General features: G+C 38.6%; 1 protein-coding gene across 4 annotated transcripts in view; it reads left to right on the top strand.

The window, feature by feature from the left end:
• LOC117204396 (circadian locomoter output cycles protein kaput-like) overlaps positions 1–27,534 on the top strand; it is a 94,826-nt gene that overhangs the window by 53,513 nt on the left and 13,779 nt on the right. For 3 of the 4 annotated variants that reach the window (XR_004487082.1, XM_033441749.1, XM_033441748.1), the window contains 3 exons: positions 25,969–26,135; positions 26,267–26,340; positions 26,418–26,516. Coding sequence is in view for 3 of the 4 variants with exons in the window: in XM_033441749.1 (XP_033297640.1) it covers positions 25,969–26,135; positions 26,267–26,340; positions 26,418–26,516 (340 nt within the window). In the remaining variant the exon portion in view is untranslated. Of the gene's footprint in view, positions 1–6,203; positions 6,287–25,968; positions 26,136–26,266; positions 26,341–26,417; positions 26,517–27,534 lie in introns of all 4 variants that reach the window. The other variant, XM_033441750.1, reaches the window with a different exon arrangement.

Here is a 27,534-nt window from a genome sequence, read left to right as displayed (position 1 = left end):
TAGTTGCTCCAGAATCGCGTCGATTCTTTTTTTAGACCAGCCATAGATTGTCTCGACTACGTTTTGTCCAGCTTGGTCGGTATCTAGTATCTACAGTAAAAATTCTGATCGCACGGACTCTTCCTCTGCTACGGCTTTCTTCCAAGCGTTTTGTATTAGTTCGATATTAATCTGACAGTACGTATGCAACTGACTAAACAATGTCCAAAACGAAGACGTCGTTAATAGTTTCTTGGCCCCCGTCGACAGCTGTCCACACTTTGCCACACTTGTGTCCTTCGTAGCGAACCACATGTGTGGATTTCGTATAAAGAACGCGACGACCGATATAAAACCGTAATCAGTTCTTGATTAACACGATCTCTTCGACTAATTGCCGTATACGTTCCATGTATTATCGTTGCAGGTCAGTTTTTTTATCGTCAAGGCAAACATTTTGCCAGATTTCGAACCTTTCTGCGAAGAAACATTTCTTTCTTTTGGTCCACGGGTTTACTAGCAAATACACTTGCAAATTTTTACGCAAATTTATATTTTTACAGATACGAGATTAAAGGAGCGGAATTTAAACGAAGATTCGTTTTATCCGTGAAACGTCGTAACTGGTACTCCACTTTCCGTATTCTATGGCTTTTGTACGTTGTTGTATCTTCGAATTTCCCCCCTAAATAGATACAAATTTTCAGTTTACTCGGAAAATTTTTTCTACGCGGTTTCTTCTAACGTTATCGAACCGACTCGGTTTGATTCACCCTGTAACGTTTCCTTTAACCATCGTCTGCTTTGGTTTTACTCGCAGAAAAATTAGCACCGATCATCGGGTGTGATTCGTATCGAAAATAGAAATCTGGCAGATTCACTTTTTGTCTCATAATCTGTAGTTTGGTGAAGATTGAAAGGAAGAGTTTCAACTATACCGTTCTTTAATCTGGAATTATTTCATCCTATGTTGTGACACGCACTTTATACGTTACAGTCATACGATACGTTGATACTACGAGTGATAGAAATTTCTTTAACGATACATCGACCGTGTATTCGCTATGTTTTTATTGGTAAATCTTAGAGATAAATGTTATAGGACTGTGCGGTAGGTCTGAGTCGAAGCTATCAAACAAGTACATTAGAATTATCTGTTCAACTTAAACATTTATATTTACTATTTATATCTTTTCTTATCGTATGTTATCGTGCTATACTACAAAGATTATTGGAAAGTGTCGTCGCTTCCTATAACAATTCCCTAGATTAACGAGACATCACTTGTTACATCTACGATACAAATTTAGCTACACGAGTTAAATATTACCATTGATCACTGAGTGTACTCGCATTTCTGTCAATTTAAATCTCCATGATTCGTGCTGATTATCATTATGTCGTACATTACACGTACGCAGATTATACGAGAAAAAATAAAAAAAGAAAATGATTCTATTAATTCATAAGAAAACTAATCTCGACGAGTTTATTTTACAATATGAAAATTTCTACAGCGAGATGTAATGGTTTCGTCAGAAAAAAAATTGCGATTTCAATTTCAATTTATAACTCAGTAATTATAAATATAAGAGGCAGCGCGATCGTGACAGTGTCCATCGTGTCTATCCGAGGTATGTTTATTCGAGGAATAAGCGCTAGAAAAGTTTACGCTGTTAACATCGTTAACGCGATGGCATCGTTCGGACGTTTGCGTATTCAAATCTCGAAAAAATCAGAAGCATCGAAGATCGTACAACCGCGTTGAATTTATCGCTCGTCGAATTTACGTTTATCGCGATTAATATGCAATTATAGAAAGTCGGATGGGTCTAGTAGCGAAATAGTTCTACATATCCGATACGTATGCATTCACTGACGCACATGTTTGTACTTGAAAATGGATTGCATAAATAAGTGACGTTATCGTCCCGAAAGAAAATGTAAATCGAGCACATAATATCGTTTTTACGTAATTCGTGCATTCTATTAGTTTCTATTGTTATCGACATTCACGAACCGCGTTTCTTGTTTCTTTATGGAGTTTCAAGATTTCGTTCTACCTGGTTCACCTTTCGTGTTAATTGCAGGAGAGCAATTGTCTCGACATTGACATATAATAGAACGTATAATATATACGCAATATGAGAAACGTTGGTATATTTTTATTGGCATATATATCGTATGTACTATAATTTCATCTGGAATTGTATTTTGAATGACGCAGCAATTTCGTGCGATTTTTCACTTGCTAGGTAAATTAACTTTACAGAAAATGTATATTTTCTATATACATACTCGATTCCTCGAAACGTCGAACTGGCTAAAACGTGCGATTTATTCTTCTCGCGTACTTTCAACGAGATTTCGAATTATATAAACGATAGAAGCTCGCATTTCTCGGCCATACTGCCGCAGGAAACAGGCGAAATTGATAAAAAACAGAAAACCTTCGAGATTATATCTCGAGGAACATGGAATCTTCGACAACTTTTGCTTTTGCATTCGTCGAATAAGAAATTCGTAACGTTCGCCTGTTTCTTTGTATTCCTTGGTAAATAATACACAAGTGGAAACGCAATTAAATCGAACGATACGACTTTTTTATTCGCTGTGCACGCGACGTTAATCGCGAGATCGATCAGCAAAGGCTATCGCGAAAGCTCGGGGTCTAAAAGCACACCAGGCAGTTTCGTGCATTTCGGTGCATATTTCCACGATCGCGAGTCACGCCGTTCTTTTTTCCAGCTTAAAAATACCTTGTTGCGAGTCCGAGGGGAACCGAGATTTATACGGCGCTTGGATCACTTTGAAGAATATAATTACGATAATCTATTTGTTTCTTTATTTATTCCGCTGTTGTGATAAAAAAAAGGACGGACAAATAGATCCGAAGACACAGATGAAAGATGTCGAATATTTTCAAACGTAATTTGTAATTTTTCGGTACGGAGAAAGGCCTCTATGTTTCTGTCTCTACAAATTTTCTCTGCAAGAGCCCATTTAGGGATATAGAATCCAGAAGATTGCGTTATTGCCGAACAAACGATAGTTCCACTTCGAAATCGTGACTTCCGACAAGAATACAGTATACTATACTTTTGCATAACACGAACAACAAAACGAAAATAAGAATATTATTAGAATTTTTGCAATATTCTTACGTTACGAATATTCGTTCTCAAATTGTTTGACAGGTATACTTTAACAGAGTATTATTATTATGTATCACAATTAGATTAGATTAACAACGATGATGTCCTACCTGTAATTATGATAATGATAATTAGATCCTCGTGAATTATTCGAAACGGTGATAAACGTACGAAAAACAACAAAGTCAAGGATGAACCGAAACGTAAAAATCTGTGTATCTGGCATCGTTTCTCGCATCGATTTCAGCGCATTTTCGAGCCACTCGTTGTTTCACGCGGACGTGTTCCGATTGACAATCATCGAGACACATACACGCGGAAATTCGGCGAGGAAGGGCGGAAAAGAATGGTCGGAAGTCCGTATCCGTTCGTACGGAGAGATTATAATTCGTGTCACGCGTTTTTAGTCTCCTCGGAGTATACAAGATGCGTACAACCATCCGCGACATGTTCGATGCTGATAAATTCGATCCCGCGTGTTTTTTCTTTTTCAAATAATGGAAATCGCGATACGTGGGATGTCTGCGCTTATTTATTTTCTTTTATTTCGAAGATTTCGTGCTTAGAGTAATAAGGATTACGTAGGTAGAGATGTTGAAGTCTCGGCGTTGTGCATCGGCGCATGTCCCAGCCGCGTGTTTTTATTATCACAAATTTTAGGTTCGAAGGTAACATTTACGTTTTAGTATATCACGTGAGCCCGTGTCGCTTGCACACGTGCAAAACGGCCTTTAAAAATACTTATCGGCCAGTTACGTTTTATCTCGACACATTTTATTGACTATGTTTCCTTCTTTCGCGTGTGACTGCTCGATTAGATTCGATTCTCCTAGTTACTCTGTACAGCGTATTTTCTAACGCCGTAAATATTATGTTGTATTAAATATTATATTATATTCGTTTATTGCGATTGACTTCTCCTGGATATTACATCATATCGATATGCTAATATTTGTATTTGAGAAATATAACGGAAGATGAGATTTGTAATTGCCAACGATCCTATTGAAATCATAGAATACGCGTACTAAATCGTAATTTGTATCTTTACGTGTATATGTAATATCAATCGGTGGCTATCGATTCTCTTTATGAAATGCATCGTGTAAATGTGACGCGCAACCACCGCACGAACGTTATTAATAATACGGTTTTCGTTATCTCGAGTAATAAGATTATAAGATCGTATAAATAAAAGTATAAGAAACCCAGTAATTTTTGTTATCAAACCATCTTACCGTTTATTGCACGCTTCTGTTCCACCGCAAGGAACTCCAACTTTCTACAGCGCACAGCTTTGTTTCATTTTTATCTTCGTCGATAAAAATAGGGAAAGTTAACGCGTATAAATAAATTCGTAAACATCGATAATCTTTTTCTTTTCGAAAGGAAACCTTTCTCGTTTCGAAAAGCTTCGCTGCAAAGGAGTGTCGGAATTGTAAGTGGTCGATTGCGTTAGAGGATTCTTGGAAAGGGCTAATACCGTAAAGTAATCCTGTTCCGGCTATTGCAACGAAATAAATTTCGACTTAGCGGATATCGATTTTACCAAAGGAAAGATTTAACTGACTGTTAAAAAAAAAGACTGACTGGAGGCTGACGTAAAAATTGATACATACGAAGATAGGATTAAAAACGTGGAATCAGGCAGTAAAGTGAACGGTACGTGGGAGAAAATCATTATATCTATTTGACATTATTACAGCGTTCGTCCGAAGCATTCAGAGGGATATCTGCTCGTTACTCGTAATACGAGGCCGGCTGATATAAGTACAGCAATTTTCAACGTGTTGCGGCTACCCAAAATAATACGGCCGTCTCCAAAATTCGACAAAGATTTTTTGGCTACAATTGGCACAAATTTAGCGTACAATTTAGTTGCTTGGCTCGTTAACAGTGAAAAAGAAGGAGGGGTGCCGTAAGTCGCTCGAAATTGAGGCAATTAGAGGGAGCAAGATATTTCCAGCATTTTCTTTCGCTTTTTTCGTAGCGGTTCTTGAAATTAAATTTTTGTTTTTTACACGGGAGAGAAAACGGAGGAATGATGCCTCGTAATAAGGTCAACATAATGAGAAATATAATTATTTAAGTAGTATTTGTACCGAGTAGCTACTAGAGGAGAGGAGTTGTTTAATACATAAAGTATTTCTGAAATCATCTCGTCAATTTCTTGCTTACTGCCGAATAGACGGGATGAATTTAATTGCAAATACATATACGAAATGAAGATGAGAAGTTCTGAAGGTATATCGTTCTCGTGCAAACAATTTTAACAAGATGATTTTATTTATACTCTTCTATGTGTGTTTAAGATTAGCGACGATTAAGTCGATACTTTTATAATATTTCTTATCTTCGCTAAATTGAATCAACATAAAGCTTTATTAGATTATGCTACTATCGTTCCATCTTATGTAAACAAATAATCAATATCTATTTTAAATTATTAAATGTAACGTAATGTAATATATATGAATTTTATTTTCAGGCGGTATATCAAGTTTAGATAAAAATTATTCGTCTTGACGAGCGAAACATTTTCCAAATTGTTATTATATAGATCGTTTATTACGTAGATATCGCTATCAGCGTACTTCTTATCAATTACTAACGCTATCAATTTATTACCAATTCATATGTTTCGCAAGCCTTGGTTTTCCTAATTAAACGTAATTATACTTTTTGTATACCGCTGAAATCTGCTCAAAGAAAATTGGATCTCGACAGTGAAACAAGGAAACAGAGGGACGTATCCAAGTGTACGAGATGCGCGGGCGAAAAAGACTCGAAAAGTCTCGCGAAACGAGAAACGAACAGCGCGTATATACACAGACGAGTTCCTACTCTCATCGTCGGGTATTTTTAAAAAGTAAGAAGCTTCGCTGTTGTACGACACATGTAAACTTCTGTTTCCATTCTCGAAATTGAATAATATTCGTACGCTGACGGAATTGTTCGTAGTTTGAACAGTTCCTACCAACGTACACTGTGCACGATGCACACGTAACTCGCAATAAGGAGATAGAGACCCGCAATTCAGCGAATTAACGCGTAATTTTAATGGAACAGGGACAGAACGAAAAGGGACTGGAAGAGAGTTGTCGCGTGCAGCAGTGGATGTCCTGATGAAACTTGGTTGCACATGGTGGAAGGTGAGAGCGGTCAGACGGCGTTACTATGGTCTGGCTACGTACCGTCTGTTTCTACTTGCTTTTCACCGTACAGCGAGCTCTAGGCTAAAGCGATCTACACGCTGAAACGTGTTATCCGCTTGATTAGAAATTTGTAATTATTTCTGTAATCGTAGCCAGGTATATATATTCGATCATTGTTGATTTTATTATTAAATCGAAACTAGTAGCGCCTTAGACACTGATAACGATTCATCTACTTTGATAAATTTATGAATCTGTTTTGTAAAATAGCGGATCTCCAAGGTGAGTCTCTCTTTTTCACGAAATTTTTGATTTCCATGAGACACCTAGTCATGCCAAATATTAATCGATAGACTATGTCAACCGATCTGAAACATTATGATACATTATGATCGTCGAACGAAAAGGAGGACGTAAAACAATACGATCTTTGTTTAACGCTCAATTCCTCGAAAAGCTAACGATCAACTTCGATACGAGTTTATCAGTTTGATTTCGTAGCTCTCTCATAGCAAATATAGAAATCCTTCCTTCGAGCAGAGGCTTATACGGCTAAACCTATGAATTCCAATTTTTTTCAACGTCCAAATCTTCGGTATATTCTTCTAGCAGAGAATTCATTTTATCGTCGATCGAACGGAGAACTATACGCTTTGCTAATTTTCACTGACATCTCTCTCTATTCTCTGTAGCATCGATCGAATGCTGTATTCATAAACATTTGGAGAGGCCCTTAAAGGACGAAACGCGGCCGAAATTATTCCGTGGTAGTTAATGACATCCATCCGTCGAAAGTTCGTAAAAGCGACGTGAAATTGCGAGCAATTCACATCCATTACTTGGATACGGACAGCGTTAAATATAACAGCGAACTAGCAGTACGGTGAAGTATACGTTCACCCTTCGTCCCTAGTGTAAAACCAAGCCAGACAGAGGAGGGCTGGATGATGGGGAACGGGATGAGGCAGCATTGGAACGTGGCTTCCACGAGTACCAGCCAGATCTCCCTTTTGCTCCTTTCTCCCTTTCCCTGCCAGGATTTCGGGACTGAGAGAGGGAGAACGACGGCAACGTTGCGAAGGTCACCTTCCTCTACCACCCTCACGCACCCTAACGAAGGGTGGTCATGGTCGAACGTGGTTCATGCCAGACAGAGAACACTGCTACGAAGAGGAGGGTGACTGGGATAAAAAGGATGCGCGAAGGCGTGTCCTGCGGGTTTTTCATACACCTTCAGAAGCAGCTACGTGAGAGTCCTCCAGGACGAAAAAATACCTCGTTTCAGTTAACGAGTTAAGAGTAATAATTTCCTTTTTTCTTTTTTAAATATCACACGTAGAAGTTATAAAATATTCGAGTTTACAGCGGTGGCTGTATAAATAGAAAAAATCGTTGTAAGTCGAAATCAGCGTGTTTGAGATTGTTGAATTGTTGCTTGTAATTACTCCGGGAAATATATAAAAATTTAGAAGATTTGTTATCTTTCGAATGATTAAAACGAACGAATGAAGAGAGAAATGAAACTTGTAATGCAGTTAGTTAAATTTGTACGTTCTTCCCTATATATATGTCGGAGATGAAAGAACACCGGAGTCTTTGGAATTTTGATTAATCCCGCAACATTGTAACCTAGAGTCTACTATAGCTGTAATTAAACAATTGTAGTTATTCAATCCGATTGTAATTGTTCGAGAGTCGTGATAATGAGCTTGGGCTCGAGGCAACAGCCAATCGCCGAACGTAGCCGCGGTCACGGGATGAACGCTTTGTCTAACAAAGGCATGGAATAATTCTATAGCTCTCCTTAAAAAGGAAATAGTTGTAACACTCGACAGTAAACATTCCAACGGTCTCTGTCCCGTAGCTCGCCACACGCAGACCCTATTCTTCGAGCAAGATGATTGCCAGATATCGATGCGTCTCCGCAGTACATGTTCAGCTAGCTCGAGGGCCCGTTATAAATCTTAAGATTTAGTCAACTAAAGTCCTTCAAACAAACAAACAGTCTTTGTCCCAACTACGGGAAAATAGGGGAGACCTATTTTTCAACGAGCAGCGTCTCCCACTAGCAACTTTCCCTCGAGGGCGGCTAGCATCTTTTTCTAACCACCGATATGGAGATTGACCAATTAGCAGCAACGCCAATTTCCCTTACTTTCTGAACGAAGGCTTTTCTCGACGAATCCGATGATCTCGTGTCCTTAGACACACCCCAATATAGTTTTCCTCTGTGGCATCATCGGGACGGGAAAGTCATTCTCTCTCGCGATCTCATCGATGAGAGGAGTACCCCTTTACGGCCAGTGAATATTACGCGTCCGACTTGGATTTTTGAGCACGTTCATCTGTCATCCCGTCGACCGCGGATTCGTTACTGAACCTAGGATCATTGTCATTAGTTTCTCGGGTATCTAATTACCACGGTCACTTGTCCGGTTCTGTGATAATCGTATTTGCACTAGCCAATGTCTTCTCTATTGCATAACGACGACGTGTAATCCAAACGAAGATTCGTTTCACGCCCCTAATCCTAGTTCTAATGTAAACCCGACATATATATAGGGTGTTGCAATTTTTATATATAATTGTTGCTTATCGTTGGACTAAACAGATTAGACCGAAGCTTTGAGATGAGAATTTTTTTTTTATTTCAATGACATGTATAAATTATAAAATATCGAGCAATGTACACTGGTGCAAAAAGAGTTTGTTTCAATATTTGTTTCAAAATTGGAAACTACAGAGTGTGAACATATATCGTTCCACTTGATATTTTATACAACGAAAAGAAACGTTAATGTATCAGTACGTGTCGTTTCTTACGATCTACCTCAAATATTGAAACTCTATTAAAAATAAAGAGTATGTAAATGTAGTACGTTTGAATTCTTGTGCATGATTGTTCTTTATCGTTAGACTAGAAATTCGAGATATTTGAGGTTGCCTATCACTCGGTTATCAAGATCACGTTGATAGATACAGTTATCTAAACGCGTCTCGCAATAATTGGTATGTTTTTTACCAGCGATTTATTTATTCTGGCCGTACCTTGAGATAGTAAGCACATACACTACAGCGACCTTCTAGTTTCGCGTAAACTGAACGACTCTTTTAGACTTTGATTAGTTCGAAAAATAACAGCGCGTATATTTTCCGTACCGATAAATTACCATTAAGACGATGAAATTTCCGGTGCTACGGATGGCATCGTTTCGTAGGTCAGTTTCAACGAAGCTCTCGTTCCCCTTTATACTCGGACACTACAGATGCGTTTGCAGAAAACTAAACAAATGTTCTAGAAAGAAATGAATAGACCTGACACTCGAAGCCAAAAACGAAATTCTAAATGCGTATCGTCGATCGCCCACAGGCCTTCACGATACTCGCTCAACGAACGAACCTGGCCCAAAAATAATATTCCACGAACCAACGAAATTCGCTCAAGTTGCTTGTTTATCTACGATTCACGGAGGAAAATTACCGCTGCAAGTACGAAAATCTCGCCTTAAATAGATCTCGTTCGCGCCAATCCATCCTTGTGCGAGCAAAAGTTACACCGACGACGACCCGACAACAACGAGCGTGCCAAATCGTCGAAAAGATGGACGAAGAGCCAAACCGTGCACCTGGTCACTGTCTGCGTCGTTTCTCTCCTTTGCGCTCTTGCTGCTGGCTAATTTTATAAAAACGCCGGTGCATGCAACCGCCTTAGGTGGAGAACCACGCCCGAAGCCGACGAAGAAGAGGCTAGACGTCCCGTTCGCAGGCAAAGAAAGGGAAAAATAACTAGATGGACGTGGCTGGTGAATCGGCGGGGAAGTCGACGTCCCTCGACCCACGAGGGAGGATAAAAAGAGCAATCGAAAAGAAGGAGGAGGCGCTCGATTAAGAAATAATGAAACAAAATGACAGTGTGTGGTGGCCCAGCGATGGAACGAGCGCGGGATGAAGAGGCGGCGGAGGACGAGGGAGGACAGGAAGGAGAGGAGCAACTCGAAGGAAAGAGAGGACAAAGTCTGGTCGATTGGACGTATAGTCTGTGCGTGTGTGTATTCGAGGATAGAGAGGGGCGTGATGATTTACGATTCTCGGTTGGGCAAGAGCGACGGAGACGAGAAACGACGAAGAGCAACGGAATGAATGTGGTGGCGGTGTTGGAGGCGGCGGAGGCGGAGGAGAAACACCGGATAGAGTTGTGTGGAATGGAAACGAAGAGACGGCGAAGCAAAGTGGTGGCAAGAGGAGGTTTTTGGCAAAGGGGCGAGAAGAGAAAGGGGGGTTCCGTGGTAAAAGGGATTCGGTTTCGCAGCGACGGGGAAGTAGTTTCGCGAAAGAGAGAGAGAGAGAGAGAGGAAGAGAGAGAAAGGGAGAGAGCGAGGGGAACCAGAAGAGGAATGAGCAGAGAGTCGGCTGTGCCGGTCGGGTTCGACTGGTGGTAGGGGAGAGAAAGAGAGAATTCGGGGCTGTTGACCGGGCTTCGAATTCGAAAGGCTCACGCAGGCTCGCAGTGAGGCAGGACGCGGATGCGCGACGGTGCTGACGACGTCGACGAGAACGACGAAAACGGCTACAACGCAGTCGCCGACACCGCCCGAATTTCACGATGCCTCGCTTAGGTGCGAGAGACCTTCCCTCTACTGCATCGTCGAATTCTGCACTGAGTTGCTAGGGCGATACTCGCTCATTCCTTTTACCCACGGCTGGCAAATGTATGGAATATATACAGGGTGTCTTCTTGAATATATATAAAATACAAGCTTTGATCGTAAATAGGTGGAAGGATCGTGTTCAGTTGGATTTGAGATTCGAGTAATTATTCGTTTCTGCAGACGCAACGAGAAGTAAAAGAGTCGTTCTATTTAACAAGGATATAGAAATTGGATGTTGTTTAGGTATATGTGTTGAATTAAATTTCCACTAATCTCTTTAGCGTAATTGTTCCATTAATGGAATATATTTTTAAACTGTGCATATTTCAAGTCATGCGAAGGTTATTAGATCAGCCTTGACCTCTGACATTATCCCGTAAAAAAAAAAAAAAAAAAAAGAAGAAGGAAAGAAAAAAGCAGGAAAGACGACGTTCTTAAAATTATAAAAGATAGAATCTCGTTTTATTTTCGTAAACTTCGAAAATTTTCAAATTATACGTATACGCTGGTCAGCGGTTTAGTTTAAAAATCTAGAGCACCAAATTCTCCGTTCCGTGAAAAATACGATATATAAAACGCATTTATTGATTTAATGACAAACTGAAAAAAGGAATAGAGATAACGTGGTTTTGTTGATGCAAGTATCGATCTCTCGACGTTATCGGACCAATTCTCAAATAATGTCAAAAGTTTATAGTCGCGAGTTACATAACAGACTTATACAATGTATTTGCAAATTTATCATAATCCATATTTTCTTTTTTCGTTCACGAGGTTAAAACATGCAGAACGCAACGAAAATGAGGCAAACGAAATTTCAGTTATGCACGTATCGCGAGCAGGTCTTATCTTGAGAGTCTTATCACCGGAGTTATCACCGAGTTTGTTTTCACTTCTGCATCGACGAGAAATAATTGGAAATCGTTGTAAGCAAACACTTTCAAAATTTATAATTAACGCGCCCACTCTTCGGCCAAATTTCTTAAATCCGTTCGTCGTATCTTTCTGTAAGCAACTCGAAAATTCTTTAACTTCTACGACAAAATTCTTTTTCGATTTCGAAAGGTAGAACAGAGTATATCGTTGGCACGGCCAAACTTTTCTACATCTTCGATGAATTTAATCTATTCTAATTTTTATCTCTGAACCTTATCAGTCTCTTAAAAAGCTTTCTCGCTGACCATTTAAATTACATCACAGATTTCATCAAAATTTCGATTGCTTCTTTTATAAGTGATAATATTTTTTAACGAGTTTTATCATCTTCCTTTCTTAGAAACAATTAATCTGACAACCAATATTCTTCCTTTTATTTCGTAGAATTGGAAAATGATGCATCAGTCCGAGCGTTTGTCAAACAACGAAATATTCCGTTTGACAAATATCGATATTAGTTAGATAGCAACGAGAATTAAAGAAAAAAATATCCATTGGCCTGCGATATACGTTTCATTCATCGAATGATAAAACTCCGATACAAATCACCTATTCAAACTTTTATAAAACATATTCAATAGCGAGAGATATCAGAGTTTAGTGGAGGGAGTTTATTACCAAAAAAAAGTCGGATAATCTTTGAGAGAAGAGCACACGAATCACCGGTTTCCATGAAACCCGAACTTTCATATTCCCAGGGAATTTGAAAAGTTCGAGATTAAAAATTTCCAGTTTCCAAACGAGCGAACTTGCAAATTTTCAAATTTCGCTAGCGTCTAGCTTCGACTAACGCCACTTTCGACTTCTCGAGCTTCAAAGTTTGAAAATATCAATACATTCGTAAAGCTGTGGAAGTGTGGTAACGTGGAAATTTTGAACTTGCAAGTTTTGCAAATCTAGAAATTCGAAGGTACGGAGGAAGTTTGTGAACTTGGAAATTTGAAAATTTGAAATTACGGAAGTTTGTGAGCTTGGGAATTCGGAAATATGGAAATTTACGCGAACTTGGAAATTTGATGATTGGGGAACGTGCTGGTATACCGCACGGATTTGGGAATTCCAAATGTTCTAAGTTTGCAAATTTAGAAATTTGAAGATACGCAGCGAGTTTTTAAGCTTGGAAATTTGAAAATTTCGATATCACGGAAGTTTCTAAGCTTGGAAATATTCGGAAATATAGAAATTTACGTGAACCTAGAAATTTGATAATTCGAGAACGCGTTGATATACTGCGCGCATTTGCAAATTTCCAACTTTCGAAGTTGGCGGATTTAGAAATTTATAGATATCAAAGTTCATGTAAACTATTTCAAAAATGTCGAAGCGTGAAAGTTTGCCGGCCTGAAAGCGCGAAATCGTAGAATTTTCTAAATTTACAACATCCTGAATCCGCACCGATTCTTGTCATCGAGCCGATGTTCGCGAACGATATGAAAAACGGAAGAGAGCTTGCGCCTGTGCAGTGTTCGCGTAACTCGGTTTCATCTGGCGACCTTGAACGTGTACCAGGCGCAAAGACAGAGAGAAAAAGAGAGAACCGTCAAGAGGGTTGGAGTCTACTCTTCTCGTCATCGAGCTCCGCGTAGACCGGAGTATCGATCCTGAAACGAAGTTGTCGGCCCTATCCCATTCGCAAACCCGTGCTCCGGTAACAACCCCTTCCCCGTCGGCGGGTCGAAAGTCTGGAGGCCTTGACTAGAGAGAGAGGGACAGCTAGCGTGAGTAAGAGAGAGAGAGAAAGGGAGAAAGAGAGAACCGGTCGTCAGGATGGGGACAACGGAGGGCGAGAGCGCGCGAGGGTCATGGATTTCGCGTCCCCGCGTGAAAACGTCGACGAATAGAGAGAAAGCGAAAGTAAAGGGGATCGAGCAGATGAGCTGGGGCGATAGAACCTTCGAAGCTTCCAATAAAACGCGCCAATGATAGCTTGATAAAGGCACTGTTCGACGTTTTACGAACCATTCGTCTCAAAGATCGCTGCATAACGCGTCGTCGTGCGCATCGCGTAGCTTGCTTTACGATGCAAACGATATTAAACGAAGCTAATTGAGCCTAATCTTTGCCTCTTGGCGTCCGACTTGCCGTTTCTATGGGCTTTCTTTTATAAAGGTTTGCACGTTGCCAAGGGTGTTTTAAGGGATCGAATTGGATCGTGTTGTTGGTTTTGGGGATTGGCGAGAGCGGAAAGGTGGAAAGATGTCGGAGGAAGATCGCAGTTTCGATAGAAATGGAATTCTCTATAAAAGCTGATGTTATTTGAGATCGGTTAATCCTGTTGCGTTCCTCTCGGCAGTTTTCACTGAAACTGTATTTTTCTAACGATAAAAAATATTTCATATTTTATTTCGTATTTTTCTAGCGATGGTAGTTAGCTATTGCTTCGAATAGTAGAATATGAAGAAATTCTTATCGGCATGCGTGATTTCTCGTTGAAAATCCGAGTTACGTGTCTACGTTGAAACGTTAGAAATCCTTTTTGTTCGATAAGATTGAAGTCGAATGGAAATATAAAAATAGGAGCGCCACAGGATTAGAAGATGATGCTACAGTTATATATTCTTCTCGTCCTTTCTTATTAGAACTGGAGGAATTTGAAAGCAGAGGAATATTGTAGTTACACCAAGTTCAATTACCGTTTCTGTCTCATACGTTCGGAAACGATGTGGACCGTCGTGCTGACCACGATTTTGAAATTTCTACGCGATCGATCGCGGCGACTGGAAACCGGAGACAGGAATTCGACTGGAAAGTAACTTCTTACGCCGACTGCATTGTTTTCGAGCTCGTCACTCCGAACATCATCGCTATAAACGGCGTCGTATCGTGTGCAGACGCTGACGTGACCAATGGCGTTTTTTTAGATAACGATGAAATATTTTCGACCTTGAACCTTCGGCTCTAAGCTGGTCCCCGAAACTTTTGCATATTTCGTTTCCCCTTTCGGTGTCAAATCGAAGAAAACAACAACGATAAAATTTGCTCAGTTGCATCTTGCTCTCGCAACTCTTCGACCTATGGATATTAAAATAATCTGTTCGCTGCCCCGTTCTATTATTTATCGATAAAGTGCTATTAATTGCGGCCGCATTTTCGTAACTTGCACGTTATATCACCGAGATAGTAGTTTCTTTGATTAAATGAATCACACAGATGCCAGACTGTGATCGACTTCGTCAAGGACAAGTTTGATTTATGAATCTAATCGCGTGTCGTGCCATTTCTTGCATAATTCGAGCGACGTCATTAGCGAAATTTTACAAGCCGCTAGTTACGAGTAATCAGTGGCAATAATTACTCTCGTGCAGCGGTTTGTTGTAGCAACGAGTTTCCTTAAAAAGTAAATTACATTTCACGATTAACTTTTCCGTAAAATCGCAAAGAAAAGGTCTGTGACTCGTACATCGTAACTTGTCGATTCGTTGATATAGTATTCGGTTAGTATAGTAAACTGTTACGCAAGAGTGAGTATTGTTGTTAAAATTGAGAAATCTGTAAGAAGCGAAATTGATGGTTTTGAAACTCTGAATAAACGAAGCGTATTGGACTGTGTGACAAAAGAAAAAAAAAAATTGATCTTCGAAAAGAACTCTCCAACGTTATGAGCAAGATAACGTTTATCGACGATATAATTTTTTTCTCCGAACGTTTCGCCAATTTATCGGCTATTTTTCATTGCCTCTTATCAGCCACGCTCGGTCAATTTACGAGCAATTTTTCAGTAGCTGTTTATCAATCGATATTCGATCGATCATTAAAATGAGCTAGCTTTCTAATTAAATCCATCAATCGTTCACCGATGTATTTGTTCGTTCGTCGTAATTAACTTTGCGGATTCCTAGTTTCATTATTAACTCTCTCCCCACCCCCTGCCCCCGATATTACAAAGGATCACCTTCGTAAACAATCTGAAAATCCCTCCTCCCTCGATCAAATCCTCTCTGATCTTTCTGTTTGCGTCAACCGCTTCAATTTCAATCGCTTTGCTCCCGCATCGATTTTAATATCCATTTGACGAGGAACGCGCGCGCAGATCTGCGTGATTCACGCAGTAATTATCAAAATTTGCGGTTTCCTGGTTTGTGTGGTACGCTTTTCCTAGGAATATCAGAATACAGCTTCATTAAGCGTTAAATGACAGACTGATTAGAGTAAACGTCAAGGAAGGAATTTCTTCGAGAGAGGATAATGTAGCTTACACTGTCTGGCCATGAATATTAGGACACTACAGCTGTTATTTAGATATTTAATAAACAGTGAACAGTTTCGTTGCTTTAACTTTGAAGTTAGTTTATTACAAGATACTAAATAGAGTAACGAAAGTTGCGTTGATACTTATGATCTTCGGTGTGTGCTATACTTGGAGTTTTAAATTGGATAATTATTGTATACCCTGGATCGTTAAAAATGTAAGAAGGTCGAAGAAACAGAAAACGAAAAGAGAAAAGTTTTTGCGATAGTTTACCAACATTTACACGAATTATCGAACTGGTCGTAAAGTTTCTGACGCTTCAAATGCTATTGCTTCGAGCACTGTCTAGGTCAGTTTTCTCTAGCTCGCGTTCCTCAGATAACACGGATGCATCTACGAAGCTAAATACTTTTAAAACAAACTTATGGACTCGACAGTTGTAGTTAAAACACGAACCTTGTAATAAATTTTTTTCAAGGAGAAAACTCGATTCACACCTGGAAATATTGCCAAGTTCGATAATTCTATTTTTCCACTGTGCAGCGCATAAACTGTCTAGAAACATCGACGTATCTGTTTAGACTTTTAATGTTTCGAAAAACAACCGCTTATTCCCTGTGTCAATAAATTTCTACGTAAGTTGACCAATTTCTCGATCGCTCGAATGCCTCGAATTGTACTGTCACCCGTAGGTCAGTTCTCCTCCCTATCTTTTCTTCGCCCCTAACACCTAACGTATGTACAGTACAGTTTCTCGCAAAAGCATTCCAACATTTTTGTTTGAAATTTCATTAGCACTTCGACCGTCTCGCGATTACAGAAATTACAAGAAATCTACATTTTTTCCAAAAAGACACCGCTTACGTCTTGAACGCTGATATTAATCTGACAATTATGCGATATTTTGTGGAAACGTCGGGTAACTGGTCCGCCGTCGTAGCGGAAAATTGAAAAATCTGAACCTTAAATCGCAGAAAGCATTACCTACGCCCTATAGTTTTTAGAATTTGTCAATTAAGCGATGCTTCTATGAAAACCATCACGATTCTCGGATTCGTCATAGTCGTGACGTCTGGTGCTTGTGAATAGAACAAAGCTTCGACCGGCTGGCTGCTGCCAGTGGCCCAGGATCAGAGAAGGGTTCGGCCGTATTACAGCCAGTCGCCCGTCCACGTGCATCGATTCATTCGTCACGGTGCCCCGACCTATCCAACGTGTAACTTCAGGACTTTGCCGCGCCGCCTGCAAGCGCGTGTATTCGTGTGCGTATGCTAACCGCATCCCGTCACGTGTACGACGATTACGTCCCGTCTGCGTATATTCCGTCTCTCCTCCGTTCTCTCTATCTCTCCTTCATTCACCACCTTTTTATGCACAACCACAACGTGCCAATTTATACACTGGATACCATAAGTATGAACACACAGCCGCTCGTTACATTCGTTGGAAAACTTTAACAAATTTTACTTTGCCGAGTATTTTGCGTCATAAGCGAGATAACCGGACCACGGATTTTTATGCAAATTCAAGCTTTTATAAAAATAGGAAATATAAGCGAAAACTTGTTTCGCCTATCGGATATCATAACAATGCAATATGTTTTGTATATTTTGCCATATTTTTATTATATTTGCATTTTATATGAATTCTGCGTATCTGTGCGTCCTCGAATTCCCTGTGTACACGCGAAGATGCGCGAGGTGAAGGTAACAAGCTGTAACAAGATAATTGCGAAATATAAAGACAGCGAGACGTGTTCGCTTTCTACTAAATTTCTAAATAATAATTATTAATACTCGTGGCTGACAGCGTGCACATGTATTTGTTATGTATCAAACACGATACGCCAGTGTAACGTTCTCGATATAGCTAAAGATCTGGTGGAACTGGATGGAGAGCCTCCTGATCCTTTTGGCGAGTCGATACATTCTCCATGGTGGAGTTGTGGTGAAACCGGCTCAAATCGTTTCACAGACGATCCCCGGGATACGTATCCGAAGCACGCACGACATCAGACGGGTTATATTTCATGGAAATAATAAAAACGTACGAATCGAAGATTTCACACAGCGGTTTAATGAGATTAATGAGCGGCGTGGTTCGAATTAATAGGACGTTATATGATTTTTGTGGTGTTTGTGGGGTTTTCTCTTGGGCGGGGGAGATGTTCTTTCTAAAGGGTTTAATTTTAACAGTTTCGCGAATATTGATTTTTGTAAAAATGCAGCTAGACGAGAGGTAGGTATACGGGAGAACTACGTGGGCTGTTGCTCGAACGTTCATTCTCTTTTGGTGAAAAATTCATTTGGTAAAAATGAACTTGCATGAGCGTGGTATGTAGAATATTCATGTAGGTTGGATGTCGGTTGAACATACCTTGACTTTTGTTCAAAAATTTACCTGACAAAAATGGAGTTAGATAATTACGGTATATAAGAGGGTTTTATAAGTAGAATAAATAGCATGTTGCTTGAATATTTATTTTATTAGTTGCTTTATAGTTTCTTTTTTTTTTTTAACGAGTATGTATAACGGTCCATTATAGTCTTTTATGACAGATCTTCTTCATCTTTGTCCTTTGTTCCTGGTCGTCTGGCCACCAGATACGTACATGCTCGAAAAAGTGACGAGTGACGTAAATTAAACAGGGACGTTCGTTTTCGCCTGTAAGGGATTTGTTCTAAGAATTATAATTAATTGCTGATACAGAGGTAACGCGAATCGAGTTCCACTTATTCTTGTTCCTTATCCCCCCAGCTATGCGGTCTACTGAGAAACGTCTACTAATATATCAAAGTTTTAATTATCGTGTAATTACTTCTGCACTAGTACAAACAGTCATTGGAATTTCAAAGTTCATTTCATACAGAACTTTAATATTCTGGAACCTTTCGTAAAACCTATATTAAAACATAAATTACAAATACTTTTTTAATCCCAAAGGATTAATCCTGGCCCACGCCGTTCATTTAAACAGAGTAATCGTTTCAACATTCTATCACAATCGTGGATTAATATTATTACTCGTGAATCCTATAAAACGAAAGGTCGACATCTTAAAATTAAAATATCGAAATATTCGACGTATAAGGAAGAAAAATTCAGCAAACGGGATTATTTCCTTACGCTAACGTTACAGTCTCCTATATCAAATCTTTAATTTTTTTAATCTGATCTCTTGCTGCATAACGCTGTCCGTTCGTACACTGACAATTCTGGTTCATAATGAAAATGTAGAATAAACAAACTGCGAACGTTCGCGAAATTGAATCAATGTTTCGAGCATACGTTGCACACCGATGTATACATTTACGCATATTTCAGAGTAACAGAACAAAGCACGGAAGCAGTTAACTCCTACGTCGGCCGTGGAAGACCGCGCGACCTGACCATCGCAATTCTGCTCGAAATGAGCCACATCCCGGCGAAAGTGTTACTAATATTTTTTTAGTCCCGCCACTGATAACGATTAGGTTCGTTGTACAGCTCGCGATAAGGATATTCTTGATACCAGATACTTGTCGAACTCTGTTCTATTTTCCGCCTCTACAAATATACTTTGCTTCGTAATCAACGTTATGCATCGTGTATTATAGATATATATATATACTTTGCACCAGACTATGGAACACGAGGCAAACTTGTACCACGGGATTATCACATTAAACCATGGATTTTTATGCAAATTCGTATTTTCTAGAATATAATTAAAGATATAGAATCTCGGTAGAAAGTTGTTTTACCTACCAAATATATATTCTAGAAAGTGTTTGGGTCAAACATTCGCGCGCGTGCGTGCGTATGTATGCGAGCTTATACCGTCTTGCCTTTATGATGACGATGATGATGATTTCAGTATTAATTATAGCTACCGCAAGTTCATTGCGTATTTATAATTTTCTAAACAAAGTATTCGTTCATTATACGAAAGTCAATCTCTTACTATCTTATATCCGTGGAAAGAAGAAGCTGCACTTCGAATATTTTCTAATTTTTGAATAATTTATGTTTTTTTCGTATGATATGCTTTCCGTGATAATTTTCCACTATCATCGATTCCTTTTCGTATCCTATTTTGTCCAGCTCCTCGAGATCGCTTCCCCATGGACTTCGACTATAACTGAAAGCATTGAAAGAGGAATTTTTAGCCGGCGCTATCTTGGACGATAACGCGTCCCAAGGCCGACAAGGCAGGGATAATTGGCCAAAGTGATTTTAGCATTGTGTAACATCGGATAACCCTGACGCACTGATTTTTCGATGTTTCCTGCATTGTTACGTCGATTACGGGGAAAGAAACGATAGATCTGGAAGAAAGGAAAGAAAGGAGAGAGGAACAATCGGATGGAACGATTCGAGTTTCTGCGATTGAACAATCTCGCGCGAGAATATCATTAGAATGGAAAATTAAAAAGAAACGTGTCAAACGACTTAATTACAAATTTGATTGTGTTAATCGGCTAAAAGCGATACCCTAGACTGTTGTAACGTTATTCTTTTTGGATAATAACGTTAAAATGAGATATATATGTGTATGTGCGTGTGTGTGAAATTTCGAGCAATTTCGACTGTTTTGATCTGGCGTTGTAGAAACGCCAATGATTGCATACGCGATGGCACATGGTCGTCGACGATTGCCAAGTCGGCCACTTAGCCAGATACGCAACAGAAATATCAGACACCGGGCCAAAGTGTCAGTTGTTTATTGTCGCGGACGTAATTAACAAAAAGCTGATTGTACCGTTACTCCATATAAAGGCAAACTCGATACGATAATGTTGTTTTGCAGATGTGAGTTTCTTTTAACAGTCAATTAATTTTTTTAATTTGTTATAACTGTTAATGTTACTGTAAACTGTACGATAAGTTCGTTATAGTAGCCAGTTATTTCGAAAAATTATAACATTATTCTACACAGAAAGTTATAGAATATATAACGTGTAATCTGTTTCCTTATACCTAAAAAATATCGCAGCTTTGTAAATGAAGTGAATTGTCTGTTATATGTATTTAACTCTTTATAAAGCTACATGTTGAAGTTACATATCGACGCGCATAATCTTTTTTAATTTTATTCAGTTTTACTTGCCCCTACCGTTATATTACATTTTTCATTTTTATTTCGTTTACTTCGCTACATCGTTTATTTATGATAATTATTATTCATCGGATTTCAGACTAAAGAAAAAGAGAGAATATTATATTTTTTGAAAAATGTAAATAATATCTTTTTTTTTTAAATATGAAAAGTCAATTGACCAAAAAATGTAATTTATTAAGTATTTCTCGTTAACTTCGTGACGTTGGACAAGATGTTTCAACTATTGGCCAAAATGCGATCTTTCAGTGCGTTCTATCAGATTATGAGACGCGTAGTACCGCAATTGAAGCCGCCATTGCATTTATGGCAATGATTCTATTATTAACTTAGACGTAGATTATAGTCATAGCAAAGACCTTGATTATTATATGCGCGTACACAACAGCTGTACCATTACGCAAGAATATTAAAAAACAGAGATTTATGGTTTGACTTTATCACTTTCTGCATTCGATCATGGTACAAACGGGTTACGTTAATGCCCAACTCATAATTGGTCGTTGGATCTCGTTTTTACTAAAAAAAGAGTCATTCGATTTTAAGTAATCGATAATTAATAAATATTATCATCGATATTAATTTTACTATTAACCTTTGTGCTGTAACACGAACGAAACTCAGACAAACCATTAATCATCATCTATATTGATCTCTTCGGGAACGAATTTATTGGATTCAGAATTCTTTTTGTTACACAATATTTGTTTAAAATATATTTGTAAATATTGAAAGACGTATTATCGTAAAACGTATTCCAAGTATTTTGAAATGTCTCAGAAAAATAACTGTCGCTTTTTTTTTTTGCAATTATGTTCAAACGAAATGTACACGTAGCATTCGTAGCAACGTTTAAAGAAGAATGAACAAGGTTAAATTAAATGAGAGATTTAAAGGAAAATCGCACGAGTGCATTTTTTCCTCTGAATCGAGATAACAAGGAATACATAAGATTCAAATGTACGCGATTTAATCGTAAATTTCCCTGCTTTTATGACTATGTATAACAGTGTGTTAAGTAAGCATACATTTAAAGTCTAATTCTGCTTAATGTTTCCTCTGGTTAAAGATCTTATCGCTTTTCTAATTCCCTCGCATATAACATAACTGCTATGATTTATCATCTATAGATAACAACGTATTTTTCTATATAATGTCTCGTACGTAAAGAATCTATCGATAAAAATACAATTATTCATTAACTTATCACTAGTCAGTTCGGTTACAATACGAAGAAGTCGAGTCGCAACGGTCGATCATCGATTACTTAATAGTACGCCTACTCAAATCTTCGTGTGTTCTGTCTCTTTTTCTAACAGTAACCATGAAAATATAAAACGAGTCATAATAAATCGAACTTCAGCCGCACAAAGTGCATAAACAGCAACCAGTTTTTCAGCTTTCACGCAGGCAGTTGCTCGCCGAACTGTGAACCAGTTCGGCCCGTTACATCACCCACAGATAAGGTTCAATTTTACATCAAGTGTTACGCGAGAAACGTAGACAAATCGATGGTACGAACGTTCGATGCAGTCGGAAAGACCAAACGTGTTAAACGTTTTATGTAACCTTCGAATTTTGTACTACCGACTCGTTTCAACGTACGAAAAAACCACGTTTCAAGGCTCGATGATGACACACAGACGCTGCTAGTTGGACGTAAAAAGCGAGAAATTCATCGGGAATAGACCGACGAAGAGGTTGGCCGGGTCATGCTGTAGTCTGGATGGGTTCGTACAGCCTGACACGTGATGAATATTTCCCTTCGAATCTGCGTCAAAGTGAAGACGGTCGTTACGAGCTAGACCATTTCACCCGACGACTGCTTGATGGCCTATACATGTGACACCGCACACGGTTTTTTCTCAATGCCTCCTTTTATCGTCGGACAGTTATTCAGACCGTGGTCTACAATCGAGAATAGAAATCGAGATGATCGTCGAGAGGGAAAGACGTTTGGTCACTGGAAACGAGTAGACGAGTGTTCGATGAAGTAACTCTATGAAGTTACGTTTGCTTAAAGTCTCTTCGTTGCGTTAAGCAAAAAGGGAAAATTATTTGTAACAAGAACGTAGGATTACGCGTGTAAAACAGTAACAATGTTCTGTTTTTTAACTGGAAAGAAAAAGGTTTGGAGTTAGATTTTATTCTATCCTATTTATATATACATTCGTATTTGATGGCATAATGAATTTTTATTATAGAGATAATAAGATAACGTTTATCGTAAAACTTATCGTCGCTGGATTATTTAACTTCGTTCAGCCACCAGTACTTTTACTATGAAACACATTCGTATTACTTAGACTATGAATAAGTAATAGATAGTAAGTAAAGATACTATTTTATTTTGACGAAGTTACGTTGTGAAGTTTAATATTAAGAATTCACGAAGTTATAAAGTTAATTTCTCTTCTAATTATACAACTTTTGCAAGCGATGTTTTCGCATATTACTTGCAATACTGAAGTACAATGAAGTGGATCGATCAACATCCAGTGTGTACGCTAGTTGAAAATTTGAATCAATATTGTTCGAACAATTTTTCATGTGCACTCTTTTCAAGGTATTTTATACGTTATTCGCATTATTTGCCGTTTCTACCATTCGACGTTTTCATTATTCGCTATACACGCGTCAGTTATTTGCATGTCCGTCATTTGTACGAAGAAATAAATCGCTTATTTAAATATCAAAGGTGAGAGGCAGTTGTTTCGAACGAAAGTTTAATTAAAATAAACTGCCCGTCGTATTCTTGATCTAATTTTTTTTTAAGTAGCGTAATTATATTTAGTGCGTTCTATTGGTATGAAATATATGTCGTTTGATCGAATTAGCGAAAACGTTCGAAATAAACTATACGTTAAAAAATAGAAAGATATAGAAGATGTTAATGCTCAGTGGACTACGTACACGCCCGTTATCTTCCTCGGCATAATAAAGAATAATTAAATCTTTCTGGCCTCGAAACATTCGGGAGACCTTAATTTATTACTAGTACATCGCGAATTTATATGCAAATTTACATTTTTGTGAACATAGATACGGAAGTAGAACTTGGACAGAGATGTGCTTCGCGTATTAAAAATTTTAATAAGAACCGTAGTTTCGATATCTTCTATATTCTTGCGTATTACATGCATTCTATGCATATTTGGATCTTTAAATCTCGCATAAATGCATAAAAGTCCACAGTCTAATCATTAACGTATACAAATTTTAATATGGTTTTTGTACATTGTCCGGTGAGTTCTCAGGTTTTACGAGTAGACTGCGGATATTTATGCAAATTCATACTTTTACGAACTTTATAAAAAAGAAAGAGAAAAAAAGAAAAAGAAACTCAAGTAGAAGATCTTTCTATCTCCCGATGTATCATCTACTAATATCGTTACAATTATCTACCAACATTGTAACGAGCGCTATATAAGATTTACACGTTACGAACCTAGTCCGAGTATTTTTGCATTTTGAAATTTCCCATAAATGCGTAAAAATCTACAGTTTGTTTAAAAATATAAATTGATTTCCGTTCTGGCAAATCGTAGAGGGTTGGCTGGTCGAATTATTTTCGTGGTTACACGATGCTGCCAGTTGACACACACGGCCTCACACGAGTGAGGAAATTTGGACGCGTCGAAAAACATTGCATTCGTCGGGCTTTCTGCGTCTCACCATGAGAAAAGCAGCAGATGAAACTCGATACGAAAACAAACAAGCTTCGTAGGGATTTCCCGATATCTTGAGTTTCCCGCACGATCACAGAGAATAGAAATTGCGTTGGGATTCGCACGGACCCATTCATGACCAAGCGACAGAAATAAGCATCGTTATCTAATAACACCCGTGACATTTGCACTCTCATTGCCCCCTATTCTTGCGACAATGTGTAATTTCGCGAACGTTTCCTTTGCAGATCTGCTAGAGCCAATACTAAGAGTACTTTCACGCCATAAGTGAAATCGTATCCTGATATATCCCGGTAGATCCTGAACGATGGACCCATTGGGCCAGTTAATGAAATTACCGAACAACTTGCACCGTGTATCCTTTCTCGTTGCTTTCCCTCTCTTTAACCGGTTGATTTTAACGGAACTTCTCGATGATCGTAAAATTAAAAATGAACAGAGACATTGGATTTGGATTTCAGTCGTTTTTCAGTCGATTTCAATCGTTCAACGTGTAAATGCGATGTAGTTGTTAACAGAAAGCGATGCGACGCGTAAAAAGGTAAAAAGTTTCTAAGTAAAAATTAGATTCTCGTGTTCCTTGGTCTTAACGGAGTTAAACAGGAACGAATAAGCGAATAAATTTTCTAAATATAGATGCCATCCCCAAGGGCGAGCAGCGAGCGTTTTTCAGAAAAGCGATCGCGATAATTATTTTCACATAGTATGATTCGATAAAATATTAGATTAAAGTTACATGTTCCGAGAAGTCTGTTTCTAATGCGTGCCTCATCGCCCACGTTAGAAAAATGCCATCTCATACGAAAATCAGAAGATAATTGCACTTTATTTGACTATTACGAAAGAGCGGGAAAAAATGGAAAGCACGGTATGTATTAGATCGATTAATTCGATTGATGAAGAATTAAGATTGCCTGCCTGTATTTTAAGACAGTATTCGTCTACAATGAAAGAAGAGAGTAGAGATTTAAGGAATATCGCGATGTAATCCCTTAATCCGTTGTCTTTTTATAAATCGTACAAGTGAATCGTCTCTAATTTTCGCATAACCGCTGGGATTAAAAGTTTCTAAAGATAGACGGAGATTAAAACGAAGCTCTTTCTCGTTTCTGTTACAGCAATCCAAGAGCGTCACGGAACATGGCAGAGAAACAAAGACGCGACAATCTTAATACGAATATCTCTGCGATGGCGACACTTGTTCCTACCGTCGCCGAGAGTCCAAGGAAAATGGACAAGATATCCATCCTGAGGTTGGCAGCAGCCTTCCTCAGAATGCGATACAGTAAGTCGATGTAGTAATGTAGCAAGAATAGATTGAAATACGAATGTGTTTATTCGTATTCTTCGAACATATAAACGCTAATAGTTTCTCATTTAATCGATTTATACGTATTGATTTGCGTACGTTTTCAGCGGTCGGTCGTGGTACAGTTGACTTCCTCCCTCGAGAGCTTGGCGAGCTGGACCTGGAAAAATATATCGTCGACGTGAGTACTCGTAAATCGATCCAGTCCTGTTACACACGTTTTGAACACGTTAAAATCGTTTTTGTTAACCGTAACAGAACTTGATCGAAAGCGGGGGGTTCTTCATAGTCATCACGACAACCGGGAAGATAGTTTACGTCAGCCGGCAGGTTCAGGAACACCTTGGCCATACCCAGGTAAATTTTCTTTTACTCACGTTCCTGCTATTTTATAAGCGAACATTTCCAAACGGTTGGATCTGGAAATGTAATCGTTCGTTGAGTGACATTCGATCATAGATTCAGTCGCTATTAAATGAAGTAAAATTTGGACGAAATAAAAAATTAAATCCGTAAGTAAATGTTGTAACGTGGTTCTAAAATCTAGCGAGATTGCAATGCTGACTACATGGAACTCTAAATTCGATCGATCGTCGAATTTAAACGACGTTAATCCAAGTGTATTTACGAGGGAAGATCCTGGAACCGCGAATTCGAAAACTTTTGAAATTTTGGGAATATGTAGAGAATATACGGGTACGTGATACTCAATTTTCTACCGAATGATAGTCCTAATTAAAAGAAATATCTTTCGCTAGAAAATCCTTTTCCTCTTTCTTATAGTTGGCGAGTTATAACGCAAGATCGGAAAGTAAGTTGTTCAGGCGTGGATTTCACCCCCTTAAAGTAAAGTTAGGTAGCAAAAAAGATTGCATAATACATACCTCTATATCCTCTAAGTATCTCCAAAATTTCATAATCTTTTTAACTTGCGGCTCGAGTATCTTCGCTCTTTAGATGGAGTAAAAATTATGTGCGTTCGAATAAACCTGGTTTCAACTCCAATAAATGTCAAGGTTGTGCAACGGCATATAACAATTCTAACAAAATCGTGAAACGTTCAACAGTCTGGATAAATTTCTTTGTCTTATGTTTTAAGATTGAGGTTTTTTTTAAATAAGAATTAGATAGAAGAATACAGTGGATCCTTCGTCTATGACTTTATACCTGTTCTTCATCTTGCCTCTATCTTTTTTAGCCTTGCCGTACCATAACGTTGTTTCTCACGAAAAGTTTCCTCCCTCTAAAGTCTCTAGATAATCTGTTCATCGTTTTCTCTAAAACTTTCCTTCTCCTCGCGATCCTCTCAAACTTCATTCCCGGCTCTCATCGCACGCTATCCACCCTTAAAACCACACTCAGCCCATTCACAAAC

The sequence above is a fragment of the Bombus bifarius genome, unplaced genomic scaffold, assembly GCF_011952205.1.
Source record: "Bombus bifarius isolate JDL3187 unplaced genomic scaffold, Bbif_JDL3187 scf7180000007978, whole genome shotgun sequence".
Classification (NCBI taxonomy): Eukaryota; Metazoa; Arthropoda; class Insecta; order Hymenoptera; family Apidae; genus Bombus; species Bombus bifarius.
Note: the sequence above shows the minus strand (reverse complement) of the source record. Positions and strands in the feature narration are given on the sequence as shown.